This window comes from Hydra vulgaris, chromosome 07 (genome assembly GCF_038396675.1).
Source record: "Hydra vulgaris chromosome 07, alternate assembly HydraT2T_AEP".
Lineage (NCBI taxonomy): Eukaryota > Metazoa > Cnidaria > Hydrozoa > Anthoathecata > Hydridae > Hydra > Hydra vulgaris.
Genome location: NC_088926.1, coordinates 8,130,390 through 8,156,148, shown reverse-complemented (window position 1 = coordinate 8,156,148; position 25,759 = coordinate 8,130,390). Strand labels below are relative to the sequence as shown.

The following is a 25,759-nucleotide window of genomic DNA, read 5'->3' as shown; positions in this document are numbered from 1 at the left end:
TTGAGTTTTTATACACATTTAAAGCACCGAGCGCACAAAAAAGTGGTTCGCAAGTATCATTTCTATTGGCCCCAAACACTATTATGCACGCATTTTTTTGTTTGTTGTAGATTTACTTAAGTTTTGTATAGCCAATACTAGCCCACACAATTTTACAGTAAGACAAATAACTGTGAACAAAGGCAAAATTTAATTTTTTCAGGAATGTTATATTTAAAAAAAGTTTGGACTTAATAATCATTGCGGTATATTTTGGGAGTGTTGCTTCAATACTATTTATATGTGAATACCGCAGTAAATTTTTATCGAGTTTTACTCCAAAAAAGTTTACCATTATTTCCCTTTTAGTATAAGTATTACTAATTATAAGATTTTGAAGTTTATGAGGAATATTTTCTGATTTATTTACTTTATGGAAAAGTTTATATTTTGATTTATATTTAGTGAAAGTTTGTTACTGACAAACCATTCATTAACTTTGCATAACAATTCATTAACTATTTTAAAAACTGTTTTAATAACTCTGTGAAAACAAAAAAGATCGGAATCATCAGCAAACAAAAGAGTGGTTCTAAAATAGTATCCTGCATGTTATGTAATATGGAATTGTGTTATTTTGATTAACTTATAAAAATTTGCTTTTGATTTGTCATTTACTCTTCAAACCAAAGTAAGTTTGCATTTTTAACTCCGTAGTTTTCAAGTTTTTTACCATATCAAATGCATTTGACAGATCAGTGAAAACTCCTAATATAAAACATTCATTATCAAAGGCGTTAGATATTTGATTGGAAAGTTTAACTACTGCGTGTTTAGTGGAAGTTTAAAACCAAATTGCTTGCAATGCAACATGTCGTTCTCAGTTGGATGATTATATAGCCTATTATACATCATTCTCTCTCCCAATTTTGAAAAACAAGGTAGTATAGATATAGGCCTGTAATTTAAAACACTCTATTTATCTCTAGATTTAAAAATTGGTGTTTTATTGGCAGTTTTTAGTTTGTCAGTAACAATAACTATCTTAAAATAAAATGATCAATACTTTTCTTGAAATGAAAGATCAAAAGTATGAAATAAAGAAGGTTCAGTAATATTAAATACTGAATTGTAAATATCAACACTAATTTCATGATAAACTTTACTTGTTTTACTTTTGAAACAGCAAAATACCGTTTTCAGTTTTTAAATATGAATCAAAAGGAGTGGAGTTGGAATTTTCGCAGGCAATTTTGGACCAATATTAACAAGGTAGTAATTAACTATTTTAAAATCGCCACTTTTACACCAAGTTTCCTTCAGACATATATTTTTTAAATTGTATTTAAGTTCATTTTTTATAATTTCGGATTTTCTTTTTATTTAAAGTTTTTATTTAAACTTCGAATATTGGTATTTGAAATAGAAAAAGTATTTTTATTTTTTCAAATATGTCGCTAAAATTCAGAAACAGAGTATTTACTTTCTAAGATTTTTTATTAATATAATTTGAGCCGATGTCATTAACACCGATAATGTCATTTTCATCCGAAAATTTAGTTATGAAATTTTTCTCCATTTTTAAAATAGTTTAACTTAATTTTTAAATTGACTTCTTTACGGCAGACATTTGCTTTTTTAACTTTTTCATCAATTAGTTACATTTCTTTTTCATAAGCAAAATCTGCATTTGTCATAATAAACGTTTAAGGTCTTTTTTTGATTTAAGAACTTAAGTTGTAGTATAAAAATTTTTTTAAGACAACAGCAATAACTTTTTAATTTTTAGTGGTTTCACCGTTTGCTCCCTTTAATGCTTTTATAGAAACTTTGACTACTTGTTGATTGTTCATGTAGCAGTAGAGAAGCTTTGAATTTTTAGTGGCTCTTCTTACCAGATTAAACCCACAGTTTTGACGAACTATTTTAATTTTGTCTGCTACATTTTTGCAAATCATTTTGTATTTAGATTTCAACACCCTGTCTTTCCATGTACATGAGTAGTTTTATATCTTAAATTTTATTTGCTTCTAATTAGAAACTTTTTGCAAAATTAGAACTTTTATTAATATCTTTAAATTTAATTTAACTTAACAGACCATTGATGTTAATACTTTTAAATCAATGACCTATTGATATTGACTTTATAAGCATGATTGATAGTTTAAAGATAGGGTGCAAAGTCTAACAGCTTACCTTCTCAATAGTGTACTTTGTAAAGTGTAAATCAGGGCTAAATTTTATTATTTATTCTAAATTTTTCTTTTGAAAAAACATTTATATTTTTTGAATTGATTGATAATTTGATTGGTGTAAAAAAACATCAACTAAAAACAAAAACTATTGATAGTTTAAAGTGTTTTAAAAACCGTTTGCATTTGATAGAAATATCACAAGTTATATTAAACTATTAAAGAAATAACTTTTTTGATTTGACTATTATTTTTATTTTATATTATAGGAGCAGAATTTAAAACAGAACAGTTTTGGGGGTAGCTTTTTGTTTTTAATTTAATTCTCCCCCGTTTGCCGGAAGTTGTTAGTTTTTTAAATAAACTGAGTGAAATTTATTTGATAATTTTCTGACTCGTTTCGAAAATGAAAGTTCGTTTATTTTAATTTTTGGGGAAATTATTCTTTTTAAGGAAATATTTAGTTGAGTGTTTACAAAAAAGTAAGAGCAGAAGTAATTTTGATTTGGGGCCTCAAGATGTGGCCTAATTTAATATTAACAAAAAAAAAATTTAATTTAATTTTTTTCTTTTTTTCTTTTGAGGACGTATATATATATATATATATATATATATATATATATATATATATATATATATATATATATATATATATATATATATATATATATATATATATATATATATATATATATATATATATATATATATATATATATATATATATATATATATATCAATAATTAAATAAGGTCCTTATAATATAAACAGTTAAATGAAGTCCTTCAAGTAGGCAAGTCTATTTTTAGTCCCTGACTATCTTCCCACGTCAGGTTGCGGTTCGGTTGATAGAGTTTCCGAAATACTTGTTGCTTCTTTTATTTCATTGCCTGCTGTTTCCTTATTTGATGTAGAAAGTGTGTCAATTGAAAGAAATTTGTATCGTAAGTCAAGTTGTTCATGCGCATATACAACAAATCGCTCATTGGTTTTAATCAGATATTAAAGATTGCGTCGATATATTCATACGTACTTATCTACCACATTTGTGATCTGGGTAATGTTAGTTTCTAATTAACTGTTATTTTCTTCCATGTTCCATCTTTTTTCATCTGGGCAGTGTTATTTGCTACAAGATTTGGGAGTTCAGATGTGTTACGATCATAGTATTGTTTTAGACGATTTTTGGACTTGGTGATCAGACTATAAGCATTTAAAGGAACTGATTATATAAGTAAGTCATGGTGGACAGGTAGGGTTATTCGCGTTCTTCTTTTTACAAGAAGTTGAGACGGAGAGTAGTCCATAGACATTTTTTTTAGTATTTTTTTCATGATTTTCAATGTACTTAGAGCTTGATGGAGTGAAGTTGAACCCATATTTTTGTTGTAGGGTTTGTTGTCAGCAATGAGATTTGAAAGTTATCCGTGACGAGTAAAAATGGTTTTCATTAACTTAACTACAGGGAAGACCTTTTGGTCAAGAATGAGGCTGTTCTCTATAAATTTAGAAAAATTGTCTATAACAGTTTCATAGATCTTTCCATGCAACTCATATATGTCTGATCCCACTTTACTTTACGGTATGTCAGGAATGCAGTGTTCAATGATTTATTTCTTTTTATTGTTATTACGGTATTTAAGGCATTTTTGGCATTTGAGTGTCATTTATTAATGTCAAATTAATGTCCTGGCCAATAAAAAGCATTTCTAGCTCAAGCTTTTGTCTTTTCGGTTCCAAGATGCGATAAGTGAAGCTGTCTTAATATAAGGGGTCTCAAAGCAGTTGGTATGACTATTTTCTTTTAGAATTATTCCTACTGCAAGATGTAAGTTGTTTCTGATGGTCCAATATTCTTTTCTTCACAGCAAATCAATTGTCGGTTTGAGGCCAACCATGAGTTATGTAGTTTGTTATTTGAGAGAGCAAAACGACACTAAATTTTCAATTGCAGAACGACACTAAACTTGACCCTGTAAGTTTAGTGACATTCTGCAATTGCATTAGTCTATCTGTTTTACTAGCAAATTTTGAACTAAAATGTGGTTTATAACGTTGCATTTGTCATTTAGGCTATCATATTAGGTCTAGGAATTAATTCATGCGCTTTTTAATTGAAAATTGAAGGTTTATTTCAAAAACGAAATGAATGAATACATTAATGAAAATAGTGTCCATCGCTAGTCACTACTTTTGCCCACCTTTTCGGCAATTTACGAATTCCGTGTCGAAAAAATGCTTCATCCTTAGAAGTGATCCAATCAGAGACCCATTTTTCGATATTTTCTGAAGAAGTGAAGCGCTGTCTAATCAAATTGTTATTCATGCAATTGAACAAGTAGTAGTCAGAAGGAGAAATGTCCGAAGAATACGGCGGGTGGGGTAACACTTCCCATCCGACATTTTCCAAATAGTTTTTGACAGGTTTTGCGACATGTGGTCGAGCGTTATCATGCTGAAAAAAGAGTTTATCATGACTGTTACCCCAATCTGGTCGTTTTATGACCAGAGCTTGCTTTAAATGCATTAATTGTAGTCGATAACGTTTTGAGGCTTTGAGGCGTCTGGAAACTGTTGATTGTTCAACTCCTAACTATTTTGCAAGGTCCTCTTGCGTTTGACAAGAATCCTGATCGAGCAATGCTGCCAATTCTGCATCTTCAAATTTTTTCGGCTGTCCTGGTCGCTCTTGGTCTTCCAAACAAAAATCACCACTTTTAATCCGTGCAAACCACTTCTGACACGTTCGCTCAACTAGAGCATGGTCACCATAAACTTCAACTAAAATACGATGACTTTCGGTAGCACTTTTCTTCATGTTAAAGTAATGAAGAAGAATCCCCCGCAAAAACACTTTATCAGGAACAAAAATCAACATTATCAGTTAAATTAAAAATAGTGTTGTTTACACTTAAATCAAATGATTTATAATGAAAATGATGCGCAATAACAGTGATCTTCGCACGCGTTCAGAAGCAAAAACTATTGCTAAAAATTCTTTTTTTATCTGGGCATATCTTTGTAAGACTAGTGTTTATTTTTTTTAGCAGCTGACTGAGGGGAGCTGTTATCTCTGACATATTTAAGATGAATTGTCGCAGATAGTTGAAAATCTGCTTAATATGTAGGTAATAGGTATGCAGAAATGGTTTTAGTTTTTTTGGAATCAAGTTATATGCCATCACAGCTGACTATGTTGCTGAGTCTCTTGACCTCAGATACTCAAAGTTGTATTTTTTTTAGGTAAAATCTGATTCTCTAACGCGCTTTTTTTTTTTTTTTCTTTTTTTTTAATTTTTTTTTTAATTTAGATTTTCACAACGACATATTAGTTACAAATCTTTCACATCGTAATATAACCAAAATATACTTCCGTTACAAAAGATTATATTTAACCAAATACTGATAAAATACTTTAACAGAAAAAATAATGCTCAGTTAAAAAAGAGGAAACAATTGAAAAAATAAATAAATTAAATAAGCATTAGTTGAAAATATTATGAAGGACTTGTTAAGATAAAATTATATTGTTATAGGGAACTTGTAGAAGACTGAATCAGTCTTATCATCGATATTACGCTAGATACACATAAACATTGTGATTCTTATGCACAAATATTTTAAATATTGTGATAAAATTTTGTTTTTTATCTAGTTGAATTATGATTTGTGTGTGTATTTTATTTTTTTTTTTGTTTTATTTGTTTTTTTAATGTTTTTTAGATATAAATATATATAAATCAGACTTTCCTCACATTGTAGATTGTTTTAGTTCAAATTTTGAACAAATTTTTTATTTATCATGTAAACTAAAACAATTCTATGTAATTATTTATATTAAAATCAAGATTTTTGAGTTTTGACTTTAAAAAAAAAATATTGTTAGGAAGAGTAATTAAGGTGTATTTCGGAACTAATTTGTAGTATAAATAGGGGCCGCGATAAGAGATAGAGAATTGAGAGTTTTTTGTTTTTTGGGGGTACGATAAAGTTACCAGTTGCTCTAGTGTTAAACTTATTGGTAATTGAATAAAAGAAGTTTTTTGTGAAACGTAAAGGTACTAATCCCATTTTATATTTTAGCATAAATAGTATATTAGCATAGGTATTGATTTGATAAATGTTTAGCGCTTTCATTTCATTTAATAGAGGTTTAGCATGTGTATGTTTGTTTTTATAATATATAATTCTAGAAGCATGTTTCTGCCGTCGATAAAGAGACATTAATTTTGTCTTGTGTGTGCTTCCCCAAACAATGTTAGCGTATGTAAGATGACTATGTATAAATGAAAAGTAGAGAATTTTTAAGTTTTTTTGTGATAAAAATGGTCTAGCATTGAAAAGTAAACCATGATTTTAGATATTTGAGTGTTGATGGCCTTTATTTGGGCTGTCCATGTAACATTTTTGTCTATAACCACTCCAAGAAAATAAGCTGCTTGGGTTCTTTCAATATTTTTGAAAGCGGTAATTAGATAGGGAAGAATTGATGGAAGTGCCTTTTTTTTGTTGCTTTGAATGAAACAAAATATATTTAGTTTTTTGGACGTTTATTGATAACTTATTAGCACTGAACCATCAGAGATTCTTTATCTGTATACTCAAATCCATTTACTTCGATTCTGGAGGGTGAAGTTTCTGGTTTTAATTTAGTTTTACCAATAATTTCGTTCATAATATCCCATGTTTTTTTAATACTATCACTATGTTTTTGTAATTGATTGGAGAAATACAACTTTTTTGATTTTTTTAAAATTTTTTCAAAAAGATTTTTGTATTGTTTATAGATCGTGAGATTTTTTGTTTCTTATTTTTTAAATAATTGTTGTATAACTTTTGTTTTTTCTTAGAGGATTTTTTTATTCCTTTTGTAATCCATTGACATTTCATATATTTAATTTTTATTTCTTTTTCTGTAAGTGGAAAGTGCTTATTGTATTATTCAAGAAAATGTTTATAAATGTGTTACAGGCAGTACTTGTAAGCCCTTGTTTGCATTGAACACAAACAGTAAACCAATATGTTTTTGATAGAGATTCTTTAAATTTGCAAAGAGAAAACTCGTTAATTTGTCTTTTATATGTTTTAATTTTTGCATTGTTTAATCAGGTTGAGTATTGCGCAAGTGAAAAAAATATCGGGAAGTGATCTGATATGTCAATTGAAAAAATTCCTGTTTTATGAGATGCATTTAGAAATAAGTTTGTTAGTGTATTACCTATGGCAGTAATTGAAGTTGAAGTGACTCGTGTGGGTTTGTTTATTAATGGGAGTATACCGTGCTGAAATAAATTATCAAAGAAGGTTTTAGTATTGGCGTGTTCTTTGTATTTTAAACACTCATGTTCAAGTCTGCTAAACAAAATAATTTTTTTTTTCACTGTTGGTTTTAATAAAAATTTGATTCAAATAGTTAGAAAATTTAATAAAATTGCTGTCAGGTGGTCTGTAGTAATTAGCTACTAGAATCTTTTCCTTTTTATGAATAATTATTTCAATTGTAATAGCCTCACAGTCTGCATCAAAAAATGAGAGATCATTTCTAATCGTTTTTTCTAAATCATTCCGAATATACACTATAATTCCTCCTCCTCTCTTAAGTATTTTCCTTTCAAAAGAAATTATTTTGTAATTAGCAATATGAAAGTTTGAATTTTTTTGTGAAAATTCGTCAGTACACCATGTTTCAGTAAGACAAATCATGCTGAATAAATAATTACATTCTAAAAGGAAACTTTTTAATTTTTCAATATTTGTGTTAATACTTCTTATGTTTATGTATATGACCGAAAACTCATCATTAGATGATTTAAATTGGGTTATAAAAGTATCAATATCAGAATATTCAGTATTACAACATTTTTCTTTTATTATTTTTTTATCCGCGTGATGAAAGTTATGAGGTAATAGATTATTTGTGGTTTTAAAATTATCGGAGTAATGGGTTTCAAAGTCAATTGATTCGAAAGTCATTACGTCAGTTTAATAACTTTTTAATTACAAAAATTTGTGGTTTTACACCTCGTCGATTTTCTTATTTACGAAATTCTTTAACGAATATTTTGTCATATTTAATAATAGCGTATTTACCTTCTTTGCGAAATCTTTTAACTTCTTCCCATAGCTTTTTCCTTATTTCTAGTGATTCATTCGCGTACTCTTCGTTGATAAATATCCCTGTACCTATAAGTTTTTTCGCTAGTGTTAAAACTCTTTTTTTATTTTGAAAGTCTAATAGTTTAACAATTATTGTTCTTGGAAATTTATCATCTTTTATTTTTCAACCACGATGAGCTCTTTCAATTTTTCAAAATCAGATTTTGGGTACTTACTTCGAGTAATGTCGTGTATTCTTCGATTTATCAATAATGCAAATGATAAAAATAAGAACACCTTTAAGACCAGCCCAATAACAGCCGAAGAAATGGATAACTCAAAGCGATTGTGGATTAAATTTTCACAGATAAATCTAATCGATGAAAATAATTTCAAACAATTACGTAAAGATCTACGTTTATTCGTTGATAACGGAATATTTCGATGTCGTGGCAGAATTGAAAATGCTGATTTAGAATACGACACTAAATTTCCTATATTTATTTTTTATAATTGTCATTTTGCTAAATTATTAATTTTACATTTACATAAGCTTGTCAAGTACAATGGTGTGAAAGAAACATTTAATGCTTTAAGATCCCAGTATTGGATACCATGTTGTAGGCTATTAGCAAAGAGCGTGATACGAATATTTACAACTTGTCGACGTATAGAGGGTAAATCTTATTCTTATCCACCTGCTCAGAAAGTCGTTTAAACTCTAGTTAAATTTTTAAATCAACTTTTTAAATAAATTTAGGTGGATTTCAAATAAAAAAAATGCATTTTAACTTTATAATAATATTTTCATACACTTAAGTTTAAAAATAAACATTTTTTATTTTTTTTTGCTTTCTAGTTACTTTATAGTATTTATTCAATAAACATTTAGATCATATTTTTCGTCATTTTTTATACTATCCTTTTTAAGGTAATAAAAAATTAGAAGCTGCAACAAAACATAATTTCTGTAACCTTTATTTTGTTCAAGTTTGAGACATTTAGAAAGTTATATATTATTTGTTTTATAATTTCCGAAAACAATAAAATTACACGTAATCGAAAAAAAACATTACAGCAACGAATAAGAAATTAAGGAAAGGCAGTAAATTTCTTAGTTGCCGACTCGTAAAAAACCAGTTATCATAAGGTAAAAGAGGCCTAAAGTAATTCAGCTAAGTGACTACTCTGCAGAGGTATCATTACAAGATCTTGTTTTTCAATGCTTTATATAAGGTTACTTTCTATATATATATGTTTGTGTGCCACAAAATTTGAAATCAATTTTTGAAAGCTTTTTTCTCAACCAATTTTGCTCAAATTTTGCACACTTAATCATTTTCGATGACAATACAAGGAAATGGAAAAGTTTGACCAAAAAAAGTTAATTAAGTTAACAAAAATTTAATTTGTATTTCCCCATACATTTTATTTATTTGATATGAATTGCGTATTACATCACAAAAATCATTGATTTGCAAATTATTTGCAGTTTCGAAGACATTAAAGCGCAGCGATTCAAAACCTATTGTTTTTTAAGTCTTAAGTTATTAAGTTAAAAAACAAAAATTTAGTAAAAACAGTAATTTTTAAATTTAAAAAAAAAAAAGCAGTAATTTTTCCTTCTACAAAAGATAACAAAAAAAGAATTTCTAGGCCCAATAGAATTCTGCTTGCATAAAGCATGGATTTGAAAAAAGAATTTTTTTTTGATTTACTAGTTTATACTGCAACAAGAACATGTTCAGTTTACAGTGTTGTTTTTTTCCGCCTGTGCTTAAAGATTGTACTAGACTAATTCTAATGTACTAAGCTGGCGTTGATGGATCAGCATGACAATCTGTTTATAAACAACAGTCAGATGATACGAGTGAACTTGATACTGACGAATCGTTTTTTTATAACTTGCTTATTCTCTCCAAAATTATATTGTTTCAAAAATGAAAAAAAAAAAAAGGTCGTTCGGAGAAATCCAGCCCGATCATCAAATAGTTACCGCAGGCTTTCAAATTTCTTTGTAGAAAAGAATTAAAAGAAGTCGTTCTAGCAGAATATTCAGTTATGGCTATCTAGCAGAGTCAATTATGGCTTCTATTGAAAATTTAACATTTGTTGTATCTGTTCAATTGGAGGACGGTAGAATAAAAAAAGTTGAAGTTATTTGAAAGATAATTGTAAGTTTATCAATAATAGATAGAAAAATTCATTATTATTTCCACTGCTACCAATGTTGTTTAGTGTGTAGTGCAACTCCAACGTAAATAAACAATCTTTCTTTAGTAGTGAAAAAAAAAAACAGTATTAAAAGGCCATATCAGGCATGGAGTTTCAACTTTGCATGCTTGTTTTTAGAATGAATACTTCATATATCTTATGAAAGATCAATTATGAAGTGGCAGACTAGGGCTGAAAACAAAAAAGTATTGTTAAACTGAGAAGTCTGAGCTGAATTACGAGAAAGGCAAGATCTTGTCATTGACCAACCAAAAGTAGGTAAAGCAGGTGCATCAAACGATGGTCACATAACTACATGATTTTTTTAGCAATATGATGCCTTAGCTGATTTACTAAAAATGGGTGTAGATCTCATTAAAAGGCATAATGCAATGTAATTATGATATTAACTCATCAAAATTTAGAACATTTTCTTTTGAATTTGCTTTGCTCTCTGTAGACCTGTACCTTTGATGTATTATAACTCAAACGTTACATATAATTTATTAAAATAATACTCTTGTTGTTAATTAAATTGGGTGAAGTTTCTTATAAATGAAAAAAATTGGAGTTTTTTTAATAATTTGCGTAACTATGTAATAAAAGTATTTTCAAATTCACGGCTAAACCTTGGATTATATCAAACAATGAAATACAGGTGTCTACAACGTTGTCAATTGAAGATGCTAGCATTAAAAATCTTGCAAGAATTTCTTAGATTTCATAAAAAAATCAGTATTCAGAGAATTTGTATTCACTGCTATATATATGTGTGTATATATATATATATATATATATATATATATATATATATATATATATATATATATATATATATATATACACACACACACAGTGGATGAGAAGAGGGAGAAAGGGGGTGGGGAGAATGGTCTCAGTCAGCTTGGGGTGGGTAGCAAATCTTCCGAAAATTGAAAAATTTCGTTTCCCGTGTATTAAGCACCTCAAAATACCATTTTTTTTTTGATTTTTTTTTTCTTTTTAGGTGCCCCAAGAAGACCTAATGGACTTGTCACAGAGGACCGCGGAAGTGCATTTAACCAGGAAGTTCACGCCTCCTTCCTAACTGTGAGGCAAAAATATGTAAAGCGCTTGCTATAGAAGCAGAGGTCTCCTCTTCTATAGCAAGCGCTTTAACCACTGCGCCACAGCCCCACCTTATAATAAGAATGAAACGTTTACTGGATGAATATATCATCAGGATTACGATCCCAAACACACACTCAAATTGGTTCAGGCATTTTTCTAGAAGAATAAATTTCTTGTTTTGGTTACTCCAATTAACAGACTCAAATCCTTTAATTATTTATGGGAACATATTAACTGTCAAATACTTATCATTAAGCTTACAAATCAAGAATGGTACGCAGAATTTCATGAGTTGATTATTATATTTTGAATTCATGGATTTCCTTATTATATTTTGAATTCGTTGTTATTGAGTACTTTATTGTCAACTCAACGGTTTGGGTTATATAAAGAAATACTTGTTTGGTTACAAACATATATTATAATAAATAAGAGAAGAGCTGATCTGGAAGTCTAATTAATATATAAAAAGCGAACATCGACTTACAAAAATAAGAGCATGGCGAAATATAAAATGCACCACGGGAAATCGTTTAAACAAATAGTTTATTCGCGTGAAGCCAAATAGGCTTCAACATTCCCGCCACCATTGACGAGTAAGGGAATATTTTTCTCATTAACGAAGATGGCAGTTACTATTTTTCCTTTTTCAGAATATTCAGTAGTATATAGTTTAATAATAGGTCGAGTAACTAAACACGATTTACCAATTTCTTGTTTGTAATGAACTTTAGCAATGCGAACAACTCCATCGTTAGAATATATCAATTCTTCAACACGTGCTAACTTCCATAATTGTCTTTTGCAGTTATTAATTAATACAATGCCATTAACACTAATCTCATTACAACCATTACTTCGATTTGATTTATGGTATTCACGCAACTCTGTCAAGTAATCACTCTTGAATCTGCTTCTAAAATAATTTATCATATTAGTTAACGTATTGTTTCGTATATGCACATCTTGTTCTATCTCATCACAAGCACTAAGACTAGTCTCAAACCTTACTTTATGTCCAAAAAATAAGTGATTGGGTGTGAGGGCCTCATCACCTTGGTTGTTATACAAATACGTTAATGGTCGGTTGTTTAGCACCATTTTAATTTCGGAAAGCAATGTTCGTATTTCTTGATAAAAAGATTTCGAGGTCTTTAAGACTTTTTTTAATCAACTTTTTAAATAAATTTAACCTCTTGCTCATAATATGTCTGCAATGGCTTGAAAACAGAGATGTCAAGAGGCTGCATACGATGTGCGGTATGTGGTGGAAGGCTCAGCATTATTACGCCAGATTCTGATGCTTTCAAAATAGCATTTAAGTTTTTTGTGTGGGTGGCATGACCATCTAATATTAATAGAATAGGGTGGTCCTTCGATGGTTTCACATAAGTTATGAAGTGGTCAATCCACTTTTCAAATAGTTCTATGTCCATCCATCCACTATCATTACATGCAAAAACTGATCCAGAGGGTGCACCATCTTTTAGCTCATCTCTCATCCTTTTACGTTTAAAAATTACCATCGGTGGAAGAAAATTGCCAGCAGCATTCATACTAAAAACACTAGTGGTTGTAACACCCTTCTCAGCACTGGAAAGAGAACCGACCTGACGTTTTCCTTTTGCTGCTGTGATTTTGTGTCTGGACTTAGAAACTGTTGACAAATTAGTTTTGTCCATATTGTAAATATCCTTAGCCTGAAGTGAATGCTTATCCAGGATATATTGAAGCTTGTCATAAAAGCCACCAAGAGCTGCACGGTTGAAGCCTGAGGCTCTGGCTGCCGCAAACTCAGTGTAGGGTGCCTTTTCATAAAAGAGTTGTACCAATCTTTGCCAGCAATTCTTTTAGCTTTATTAAAGTTATGTGGCAAGTTGTTAGCATCTGCTAACTGAAAAGCTGACTGCGTTAGGTCCTTTCTAGTGATACCAAACATCAATCCTTCAAGCAGCAGAATGTGCTTGACCAGATCTTCTTCGACTTCAGGTGGAAAATTTGTTGAGCTGCCCCTCACTTTTAATCCGTCTCTTGCAAACTTGTTTTTGTTCAGCAAATGACGTCTTAAAGTGAGTTTAGAAGTGCCATACAATCTTGCACGCTCATTAAGCCCACAAAACCCATCTTTGTAAGCAAGCAGCTCTTTTTTTAAATCTTCTTCAGTCTTGCCTGTCTTCTAAAAACAAAAATGCAAAAACCTTCTGGTAATATAGGAGAACTAAAAAAAAGTTCTGCAAAATGTAACATAGTGAAAAGAAAAAAAAGTAATTAGAAAAGGCAAATAGGCTTAGATAGATCTAGATCAAAAAATGTGGGTAGGGAAGTTTTTAAAAACAAGCCAATAATACTAATTAATAATCAAATAGGCCTACTAATTCCCATTTAAGAGAAAAACAATGAGGGAAGGATGAGAAAGACTCAGTAAAGAAAAGAAAAAAGAAAAGAAATAAGTTAATATGAAAGCTAAAAATATTAATATAACCTACACCTAAGTATAAAAACTCTTTTAAAAAAAGGCATGATACTGATACTAATGATAGTGATAGATTATATCATAAGTTTTATAATTTATAGGCCTACCTACTAGATCTAGATAAATCTAGGCTAAAAAATGCAGCTAGATCTAATAATCTAATTGATTTCAATTTTAAGTCTATGTACTATGTTTAATTTAGAAATAAGAATAAAATATAATAACAAGTTGTCTTTAACAAATTGACAACGTATAAGTATGTTTGCAGCGCCTAAAAAGTACCACAGGTTGGGTAATTAGTACAACAGGTACGATTTACCCCACCATCACAGGTCCGATTTACCCGACTATGACTAAATATTGTTTTCTACTTCAGTGTTTTAATGGGCAAAGTGAATCGGAAAAAAACGTATTTATTAATGAAGAAGAATGGATGGGTTAACACCATAAAAAAATATAAATAAGTTACGTATATCCGCGCCTGCAAGGTACGACTAGTAGGACAGTGCAACTATTACATCAAATAGTGTAAAAAAAGGGAAACAGACTTACCTCCTTTCTTTAACGTTCGGTTCCGCCATTTTTTGGTCAGTATACATATTTCATCTGCTGGCTTGATTTTATCGTGTTTCCGCCAATTTCAACGAATCAGAAAAAGAACGATAACGCTGGTACAAATTGCACAGCGTACTAATTACCCCCCTTTCTCCTCTCTCTCTCTCTCTCTCTCTCTCTCTCTCTATATATATATATATATATATATATATATATATATATATATATATATATATATATATATATATATATATATATATATATATATATATATATATATATATATATATATATATATATATATATACTCCCGAGTCCATAATTCAAGAGTTGGGTGGTATTAATTTTAGTTCAGATCAATTAAACGGAAGGGTGGGGGAGGGGGGTTATTATGGGAAATTTTACATGTCACAATAAAAGTACTTTTTATAAAACATTTCAGTTTATAAATCTTAATTAACATTTTTTAACAAAACATGCATAAAACTATTTAATTCTAGTGTGGCTTGCAGTCAAATGTGCATTTTCTAACAGCTGTTTTATCATAATTTTAATTAGATTTAATATGCTAGTTTAAGTTTTATAATTTTGTGTGAAGTAAACCAAAAGCAAATTAAGATTTACTTGATCAGCAACTTTTAAATCTTCTTTGTCCTGAAAGTTTTTGTTTTTATCAGTGACTGAAATAATTATTTTCTAATTTTTAAGGCCAATTTTCACTAAATTTTTTTAGTTTAGAGATATAAAGTTTTTGTTGATAATAAGTAAAAATTAATAAACTTCGGCCCCCTCATCCCCCCTCTTTTTAATAAAGGCTCGAGAGTATACATTTTTTTTTTTTTTTTCGACCCCATATAAATATAAGTGTACTTTAAATAACCCATGTCCTAAAATGTTTATATTGAAGAATACAAAAACAATTCTATGTACATATTGCAGTGTAAATGTAATCTAAACTAATGAAGAAGACCTACATCCGGCTCTATCATGTTGACACAGGCATGCCGCACAAAGCAGCTGGTCAAGAAAGCTATGATGCAAATTTTTAAAGAAATGTGCAGAAGGTGAGACAACCGCACCCTGTGAAAGAGTATTCAAGTGTATTGTTATCTATTTGTAAAAAAATTTCTTGTTTAATACAATCTTTAATTAGTTGAGGCAAAAGTCGCTGATTGTGTCCACGGAAATTGTATTTAACCACGGAAATTTGTTGTTAACACATACACGCACACACACATAATTATATATATATATATATATATATATATATATATATATATATATATATATATATATACATATATACATATATATATATATATATATATATATATATATATATATATATATATATATATATATATATATATATATATATATATATATACACACACACACACACACACACACATATATACTTTTTTATTATATATATATATATATATATAAATATATATATACATATATATATATATATATATATATACATATAAATATATATATATATATATATATATATATATATATACACTTTTTTATTTTATATATAAACATACATACGTATATATATATATATATATATATATATATATATACATATATACTTTTTTATTATATATATACATATATATATATACACACACCCACACACACACACACACATATATATATATATTATTGATATATATATATATATATATATATATATATATATATATATATATATATATATATATATATATATATATATATATGTATATATAAATTATTGATGCATTATTGATTTGAAAAAGTACTTTTTACCGTACTAAAAGAGAATGTTTTGCAAAAAAAGGCACCAAAAAAGTCTGGAAATAAAAACACCGAAATAATTTACTCATGCTTTTTAGTTCTTTTGCCCTCATGAGTGAGGATGTTAAACTTTGAAAAAGTATTACTTGAAATTTAAAACCTGCAGATAAATTTCCTGAAATTGTTATATGTGAAGCATTAAAATATTATGAGGACGCACACGGATTTGTCTAAATATATTATATTTTCCTTAAAACGTTAAAAGAGAACATGTTTTTATGGAAAATAAAATTTTTCACTAAAATCAGGCATGAACATCAACTGAACAGTTTGATTAAATCTTTCGTGGATTTCAGATTTGGAAAAACATCTCTGCGCTCTATTCTTGCTTTACTAAAACCATCACGTTTCTGAAAACCACAAACAACAGCTGCTGTTTCAGTCATTTGTTTAACAACTCTTTCACAAGACTGGTTGGGTAGTAAGGTACTTCCATAGGAGAATCTATTACTTTTTGTAAATCTTTTTTTGTCATATTACATGTAAAATTTGGCTCCAAGATTTGTTTGTTACTCCAGTCAATGAGTTTAAGAAGAGTCATAGCATCAAAGTAAAGTGTAGGTTTTTTTCGGTTTCTTACACTTACATCACCGTGCTCTGAATCTCCCCTAACTTTGATAATCATCTTGACTGCAAAAGCTCTATTTCATTTGATGAGCTTGCAAGAGAGAAATAAGAAGAGACTCAGAATGAGCATGAAATGCACCATTTTGAACAGACTTACTAACGGTATCTATAACTTCGACTGTTTAACCTCATAATAGATAAAGAAGCTTGATTAAATGATGGGGTTCATTGACAATAGAGTGCTTTACCTTGATTCTAAACCACATATGAAAGTATAATTGAGCCACAAACTGAGAAAGAACTTTTAGATCTTTTGAAATATCACCTTCCAAGCCATGTTCACTAATGTAAAGCCAAAGAATTGCTTGACCGGTTGTGAGCCACCTGCTATGGCAAAGATTACCACATTACAACTCTAGTTTTAGTCATAATCTCTTGTCTGGCTCTCCAAATCTTTTTGGGAGCTGTCTTCTGAGGGTTCTTCATTTACATCATTAATTTTTTCAGCTAAAGTTTCTTGATCTAAGTTATTCCCCACTAATTCATAAATTTTGTTTTCGATGTTTTCAATTTGAAATTAATAATTATACCTGTGTATAAATATTAGTTTTTCTAGTCAATTTTTTCTTTTTTCTAAAGATGCAATATCTTTTATTTTAAGTTTTCCTGCTTTAACCTGTCTTTCTGTTTCTTCCTTGTCTAGTTGATATATTTGGTAGCCTGATTTTTCACCCATCTTATCTCTTGGAAATCTGAGCCATAATAAATTAAGTTGTGGCAACTTGATAGCTTTAGAACAAATGCGTAAAATAAGAAATGAGAACTTTTAACTGTACAAAGTAATATGTTACACCTACATTTTGTTATATCTAACAATTTGTCCAGCTGACCTTCTCACAATTTAACAGTATTTTCTTTTGTTTCTTTTTGATTAGAAATATCTCTAAACTTATGCCAAGTATTTAAAATTTTATCAGACAGCATTTTTTGAGATATGACAACACGGGTCTTGAACAAAGCATTGGATTGAGACCATTGTTTCAATACTAAGTCTGCCAATACCACCGAAATTTCTTTTACCGGTTAAACTTTCCTACTTTATGTTGGTGAAACTGGACTGAAGATATCGTCTCGGATATGCCAGCATCAAACAAGTGCACAACAAGGTAAAGGGAAAAATTCAGCTGTAGCTGAACAATCCAAAATTTGCCAAGGAAATTTCCACTGGAATGGTCGCAATACATTAAAAATAGAAATAAATAGTTTTTATAGGAAAGTTAGGGAAGCGTTGGAAATACAACACAACGAAAGTACCTTTCGCGACAATGGTCTTAACCGGGATGATGGCGATTATGTGACGACGTCATTTTGGAAACCTATGTTCATATTCTTACGTCACAAAAAATTCTTTTAAAAAACTCTCAAAAAAAGGCTCTTACAAAGAACATTGTTTTGTAAATTTAGACGGTTTTGTATAACATTATTTTTTATAAAGGTTTTTAATATACTTGATAACGAGGGTATCTATATTCCTTCGAAATATTGTAAAAATAAATACATTTTTAACAAATAGAAGTTCATCCATAAAAAGAAGTTTTTTGAAAATTATTTATACAAATAAATCTATTAAAGATGTCAACATATATATATATATATATATATATATATATATATATATATATATATATATATATATATATATATATATATATATTTATATATATATATATATATATATATATATATATATGTATATATATATATATATGTTGACATCTTCAATATAATGTTGTATATATATAATGTTGACATCTTCAATAGATTTTATTTGTATAAATAATTTTTTTAAAAACTTCTTTTTATGGTTTAACTTCTATTTGTTAAAAATGTGTAAAAAATATTAAAAAGGTGTGTATAAATACCTATCTACTAAGTTATTTTCTGTCTATTGATTTTGAATTTAATTTTTTTTATTAAAACATATTAAAACATATGTAAAGTTTTACAATTTAACTTTTAACTAAAATTGCATTGCGGCAACATCTCTTTAATTTTTATTTATAGAATTTATTTACCATTATATAAAGTTTTTGTTTATTAAATAACCTTATAACCTTTCACAATCATTACCTTAGTGGCAAGCTTACCAGTCATACCATCCGAGCTTACCTTAGTGGTAAGCTCGCAGAGTATCTGAAACTAAGCGTTGTGGTTCAAATCCTACCAATGGCACCTTCTTTCTTTTTTTTTCTGATTTTCAAAAATATAAAATAAAACACTCTTGAATTTTATAGATATCATATTCATAACATAAAGATAAAGATATTACATAACATAAAGATATTTCACACAACAACAAACGAAAGGGAAAGAATTTTTAAAAAAGCTTGATTGCCGTTTTATTAAGCCCTTTGTTTATTAAATAGTTTTAAAATTTTCGTCACAAAACACGACTTTTTGGCCGAAGTAAATAGCTCGCAGAGTTTCTGATTTAAATCCTTTTTTTTTTAATTCTAAAAAACATTTTAGAAGTTTTATAAATTTTCATTAAATGAAATGGTGGTTAGCTGGTAAAAAAACTAGAATGTTTAATATTTATTGTTTGAAACTGAAATTAACACACGCAACAGTCATCATAAAAATAAATATTACAAAAAAAAAAATCTTCAAAAAATTAGTTATTTTTTGATGAGTCAGCAAAAATTTTAAAAATAAGCTAAAAAGCAAAACATGGGTATTAAGAGATCTATAACTAGTATCAGTATGAAATTTGCTACAGTAAAAGAATATATAATTGTCTAGTGCCTAAAGCAAAATTTTTAAAAATTGATCAACCGTTTTAAAATGGCGAAGATTCTTTTAATTTTGAATTTTTTAGATAAATAGTTCGATGCTCAGGGACTGGTTTCTCATTAAGTACTTGAGTATATAAGTTTATTCTGCTTTAGGCACTAGTGCTCTATAATTTAAACAAGTGTTGAAAATTTAAAAATGAAAGCTCAAATAGATCTTCCAAAATCTATGTTTTCGTTAACCTACAACAAGATTTTAAAAAACCAAGAAAACAATACATGAAAAAAAAAAATCTCAAAAATTTCCAAGTTGGAATGATTCCTCTCCTTCTAGTTATTTTTCTTTGCCCAAATATCCTTTTCTCTTTGCTCTAATCAATTTTCTTCTTTCCATGCTCTTTTTGGTTGATTTTTTATTTATATTTTGAATCCGAAGTGTGTCTTTTTTGATTGAAACTATAATTGTTTTTGTTCCAAAAGACAATTTCATTTTATCAAAAAGTCGAACAAGTCCAGATATACCATCATTAAAACTTATTATTGCAGATGCAACTCCAATTTCTAAAGTGGTTTTTGAAACAAAAGTATCTTTCGGACATCTTTTCCACACAATTTGATTCAGAGCCACACAATTTGATTCATTTTGGTTTTGAGTGGATCCATCTAAACAGCGACTCAAAAGATCATCACTACGTAAATCCTTAAAAATTGGATAGGTTGCAGTTTTCACTGCAATTGGTAAATTAACTGATGGTTTGTACCGCTTGATATTTTTCCAGTAATTACACCAACTATCATTAGTGCGGGTTACACCAACTATCATTAGTAGCGGGGACAAAACTGGTGACAAACTCCAGGATCTTTAATACTGGTACAGTGCCACAATACTGCCAGTACTCTTTTTTCATCATATACATAGCAGTACTTTTGTTACCATTCCAACTTGAAAGAGAGTTTTGGCGAATAGCCATGCCAAAATGTTAAAATGCATTTTGTTAACAATATTATCAGTTAATCTTCCCTTCCCGCTAAGTCCTTTGCCATCTGATAAGGTTTTACCTTTCATGCTAACACGAAGTTTGCGGAGCCGTGTGCCAAGTCTCTTTTGCACATGGCCAACACACTCACATTTTATAGGTTCCAAATCTTCACCATATGGCTTTGATTCTGTAACTTTTTTAAAGGATTCAGTATCGCCATCACCAATGTAATGGGAGTACCGAATATTATATTTTTCAATAGATGAAGAAAATATTTCAACCGCACCAGCAGATTCCATTGCTCCTGAACTTTGGACTTGGTTCAATTTACACTCATGCGTTTTGATCCATTTATTGTGCTCATTAGTTCCTTTTCGATTTTCCCAATTTAAACATCCTTTACAAGACTTTGAAAAAACCTTGTAATCGATTACCTTTTTGTTTTCTGTCGAAATAGCAGTGACAATGCCATTCAGCGAACAATGGCCACGCTTTTGCAATGAATCATCCAACCTTATTCTACAATCAACAATGTCGGTTTCGATATTACCAGGTGTTAATGTACACGGTAACTCTTTGGCTGCATCACCCATACTAGCAATAGCACTGTCAATATAAAGAGGTAAAAAGAAATTTATTAATGTCATCATATGCTGAATGGACTAGTGGTGCAGGCATATTCATAATAGTCGCCAAAGTTTTTAGTGCTTCATGTCCTTTACCCAGTTCACGAAATGCAATAACTGATCTTACATTTACTTCGGACGATTTTTTACCACGATTATCTTTACTTGGAAGTTGAATATCAGGAGAAGAAAAACAATTATGAATCCAGGTACAGTTCAAACATGTAAATTGAAACTTAATATTAAACCCTCTTTTTTCTTAATCTTAATGACAAACAATTACATCTCTGCATATGGGACATGCACAAACTTTACTTAGCAGCTCCTTGAATTTGTTAAAGTTAAAAAGAAAAAAAAAGCCATCAGGGTCAGTTTTAATATGCAAGAGTTTGCTTATTGATCCATTTAATTTTGAAGAACTAGTTGATAGATTAGACATATTTTCTTTTTCTCCGTTGGCTAAAAACAAAACTTGACAAGGTTCATTATTTATGTTAGATTCTGCTAGAGGAATACTATTATTTAAAGCTGTGTGTTGATTTTTTAAACTTCTTCTTCTTCTTATGTTCCTAACGACATTCTTTTTATTTACCATCAAAAATAAAAGAGCAATAAAAAATAAACAAAGCGAAAAATAAACAAAGAACAAAATTTTATAAAAGCACTGTTTAATAACAAAGTTCATCTGTAAAATGTGTTATTTAAAAAAATTTCTTTTTTTTTTTTTTTTTTTTTTTTACAACAATCATTATTATATATTTCAAAAACAAATAATATTTACATGTCTCCAGTTTATATAAATGTCCACTACAAATATTTACAATATCTAAAGAGCGTTAACAATGCTGTTTTACGCATGCGCGTTTGACATTTTAACTCATGCGAGTTAAAATAATAAATTCGTGGTTTATAATATAAAGTGCTGGCTATTAACCCATGCATTTAAAAAATATACGCAAGTCCGTCGCACCACAGGGCTACTAGGGACTTGCTTGTCGTTGTCGTTGAAAATATATGTTATTTGTTGAAAATATATATCAACATATATTAGTAGTACTATGTTGTTGTAAGGAAACTCGCAGAAGACTAAGAAAAGTCTTTTCATCGAGAACCTTTAAAATACAAAATAAACTAAAAATTTAAAGAGTAAAGACACATTAGTTTTTTGAGGTCTACTGTTCAGTAATATTTTACTATGTATAGTTGCTAACAACTTTTATTTATTTATTTTTTTATGTTTTATGTTTTATTTCTTCTTTATTTATTTTTATAGCTTAAATTGTACTTTTTACATTTTATTATATTAATTGTGCTTTTATATTTAATACTTATCGATAAAATTGGTTTTGTTAATTATGAGATCTTTTAGTTTTTTCGTCAGGGCAATAAGATTATCCAATTTAGTAAGTTCTATATTTTGAGATATTGTTTTGTTGTATAAATAGGGGCCACGGTATACAATTAAAAATCTCGAAAATTTTATTTTTTTATGGGCAATGTAAAGTTTCCGGTTCCTCGTGTGAGGAACATATCTGTTGGCGTTGGTTTGAAAAAAGTTATTAGTAAAAGGAGTTGGGACAAGTCCGAGCTTATATTTGAGCATAAATAAAACATTTTGGTAGATGTTAATTTGATAGATATTTAAAGCATTCAAGTTTTTAAGTAAAGGATCGGCATGAATGAATTTATTTTTATTATAAATCAATTTTGATGCGTGTTTTTGGTGTGTATATAGAGAACTTAATTTAGATTTATTTTTCTTCCCCAGGCAATATTAGCATATGTTAGATAACTTTGCATATAAGAAAAGTAGAGAACTTTCAGATTCTCCTGGGAAAGTATAGTTTTGACTTTGTAAAGTATGCCGATACTTTTTAATATTTTTGTATTTAATGTTTTTATATGGGCTTTCCAAGAAATCGTTTCGTCAATAATTATCCCAAGAAGTTTAATAGTTTCAGTTCTTTCGATGTTTATGTTATCAATTTTTAGTAACGGTAGCATGCTTGGGATTTTGTTTTTTTGCTGGTTGGAATGAAACAAGATGTATTTTGTTTTTTCTTGATTTAAAGATAATTTATTTACTTTAAACCAAATGTTTAGACTCTCAAGGTCATCATTTGCAGATTCAAAGAGATTTTCAATTGATGCTGATGAATAAAATAAATTTGTGTCATCAGCAAACATTATTGCATCAAGTTTTTTTAGTGATTGTGGAAGATCGTTAATATAAATTAAAAATAAAAGAGGACCAAGAATGGGACCTTGGGGAACTCCGCATTTTATTTTTAGTAAATTAGAATATTTATTATCGTTCGAAATAAGACATTGTTGTCTGTTGCACAGATAACTTTTAAACCAATCTAGGCTAGTATTTTTTATTCCGTAATTTTCCTTTTTTTTTAGTAAGATATCATGATTAATTGTGTCAAATGCTTTGAATAGGTCTATAAAAGTTCCTAATACAAATTGCTTTTTATTAAAAGAATCACTTATGCTATTAACTAAATCTAAAATTGCATGTTCTGTTGAGTGCTGTACTTGAAAGCCGAATTGTTTTTTATTTAAGAACTTGTTTTGAATTAGGTATTCATATAATCTATTGTAGATTATTCTTTCAAGTATTTTAGAAAAGGTTGGAAGTATTGAGATTGGTATGTAATTGTTTATTTGAAATATTTCACCGGTTTTAAAAATAGGTACAATTTTAGCTACTTTTAATTTATCTGGTACAGTTCCTGTTATAATTGATGATTTAAATATTTCGAAAATACGTTTGCGTATCTCCGAAAAGACATTGACGACGATATTACTGCAAATGTCATCTATACCTGGAGACTTGTTTGTTTTAAGAGAGTTTATTGCATTTTCGAGTTCATCAATTTTTAGTTCTTTAAATATTAATTCGTTGTTGACACTAGTTAGATAAGTTTCAAATGAGTTGTTTGGACAATTGACTATATATATATATATATATATATATATATATATATATATATATATATATATATATATATATATATATATATATATATATATATATATATATATATATATATATATATACATATATACATATATATATAATATATATATATATATATATATATATATATATATATATATATATATATATATATATATATATATATATATATATATATATATATATATATATATATGCATATGCATATGTATGTATGTATAGGAGGAGAGATCTTCCGCGGTGCTCGGTGATAAGACCGTAAGGACTTCTTGGGGCACCTAAAAAAAAAAATAATAGTAAGTATAGAAATGGTCGGTTCGGTAGAGTCTCGTATTTTTATGGGTCCGGTAAGCTAGTTTTATACTAATTACTTAAACACACTACTAGCACTTGTTTAATCATCAATAAGTTAAGGCTCATTGAAGACGTTATGTGTATGATACAAGCAGTGAGTGTGCCAATCTTAATAAAATCTGAACCTATTCTGATGTATTTAATCAAAATTACACAAAATGCACAGTAACATAACACATGAATCAAGTTGTATGTTTCTTGTAAACTCATTGATAAGATAAATTCTTAATATAGGTATGAAAAATCTAAAGAAACTGAACAACAATCTTTTGACAATTTCTGCAAACTTACTGCTTTGTCTGTAGAGATTAGTATTTACATAGAAATAAAAGCCTGATCACACTAAAATAGGAAACTACATGTCGATGAATACCCACACTTAGATGGCATTAGTTAAGAGATGCGCGTGAAGAACTGTTTTCTGAAGTAATAGAAAATATAATACAACCAGTCGGAAACTGTTTTGAGGCTGAGTCAAGTTCTGCACATGTTAGCAAAAACATGGATGACAAAGTAATCAATCTACATGTATTTAATGAAGTGAGGTATTGACCCTTAGTTTTAGATGAATATTTAAAAAATTGTTTAAAAAAAATTATTTCAAAATCCAGAAATAGGAATGAATAAGGAATAGGAAGGGACATATGCAAAAAAACGCAATAATCGTTTTTATCTTGTTTTGGCTGGTTTTACAAACTTTACCAAGCAATAAAAAGGTAGACTGATCATGGCTAACTTTTTCACCTTTAAAAAACGACCTATTGTGTTTTCTTTGACAACTTTTTAAGGATAATATTAGCGCTTTTGGAATCATTGAAAGTTAAGGTCATTCTAAAACAAATTTTGGATTGTTTACTGTTATTAACAAAACAAGGTTTACCTTTGAGAGGCCAATAAGAAGATATTCCTTTTGGTAGTAGGGTTTCCAGTTAGAACTTTTTTTTTAAAGTTCGAACCTGAACATGTTTGAACTATTACGAAAAA

The 25,759-nt window shown here is 28.7% G+C and overlaps 2 protein-coding genes across 2 annotated transcripts; one reads left to right on the top strand and one right to left on the bottom strand.

Moving 5' to 3' along the window:
* Positions 1–8,511: 8,511 nt before the first annotated feature.
* On the top strand, positions 8,512–8,985 carry LOC136082547 (uncharacterized). The gene has a single exon (XM_065801958.1). The coding sequence runs from the start codon at positions 8,512–8,514 to the stop codon at positions 8,983–8,985; it is 474 nt and encodes a 157-aa protein (XP_065658030.1).
* Positions 8,986–12,769: 3,784 nt separating this feature from the next.
* Positions 12,770–16,856, bottom strand: LOC136082546 (uncharacterized). The gene is made up of 3 exons (XM_065801956.1): positions 16,779–16,856; positions 13,354–13,767; positions 12,770–13,291 (listed from the first exon to the last, which is right to left on the bottom strand). The coding sequence occupies exons 1-3, from the start codon at positions 16,854–16,856 to the stop codon at positions 12,770–12,772; spliced, it is 1,014 nt and encodes a 337-aa protein (XP_065658028.1).
* Between the last annotated feature and the right edge of the window lie 8,903 nt (positions 16,857–25,759).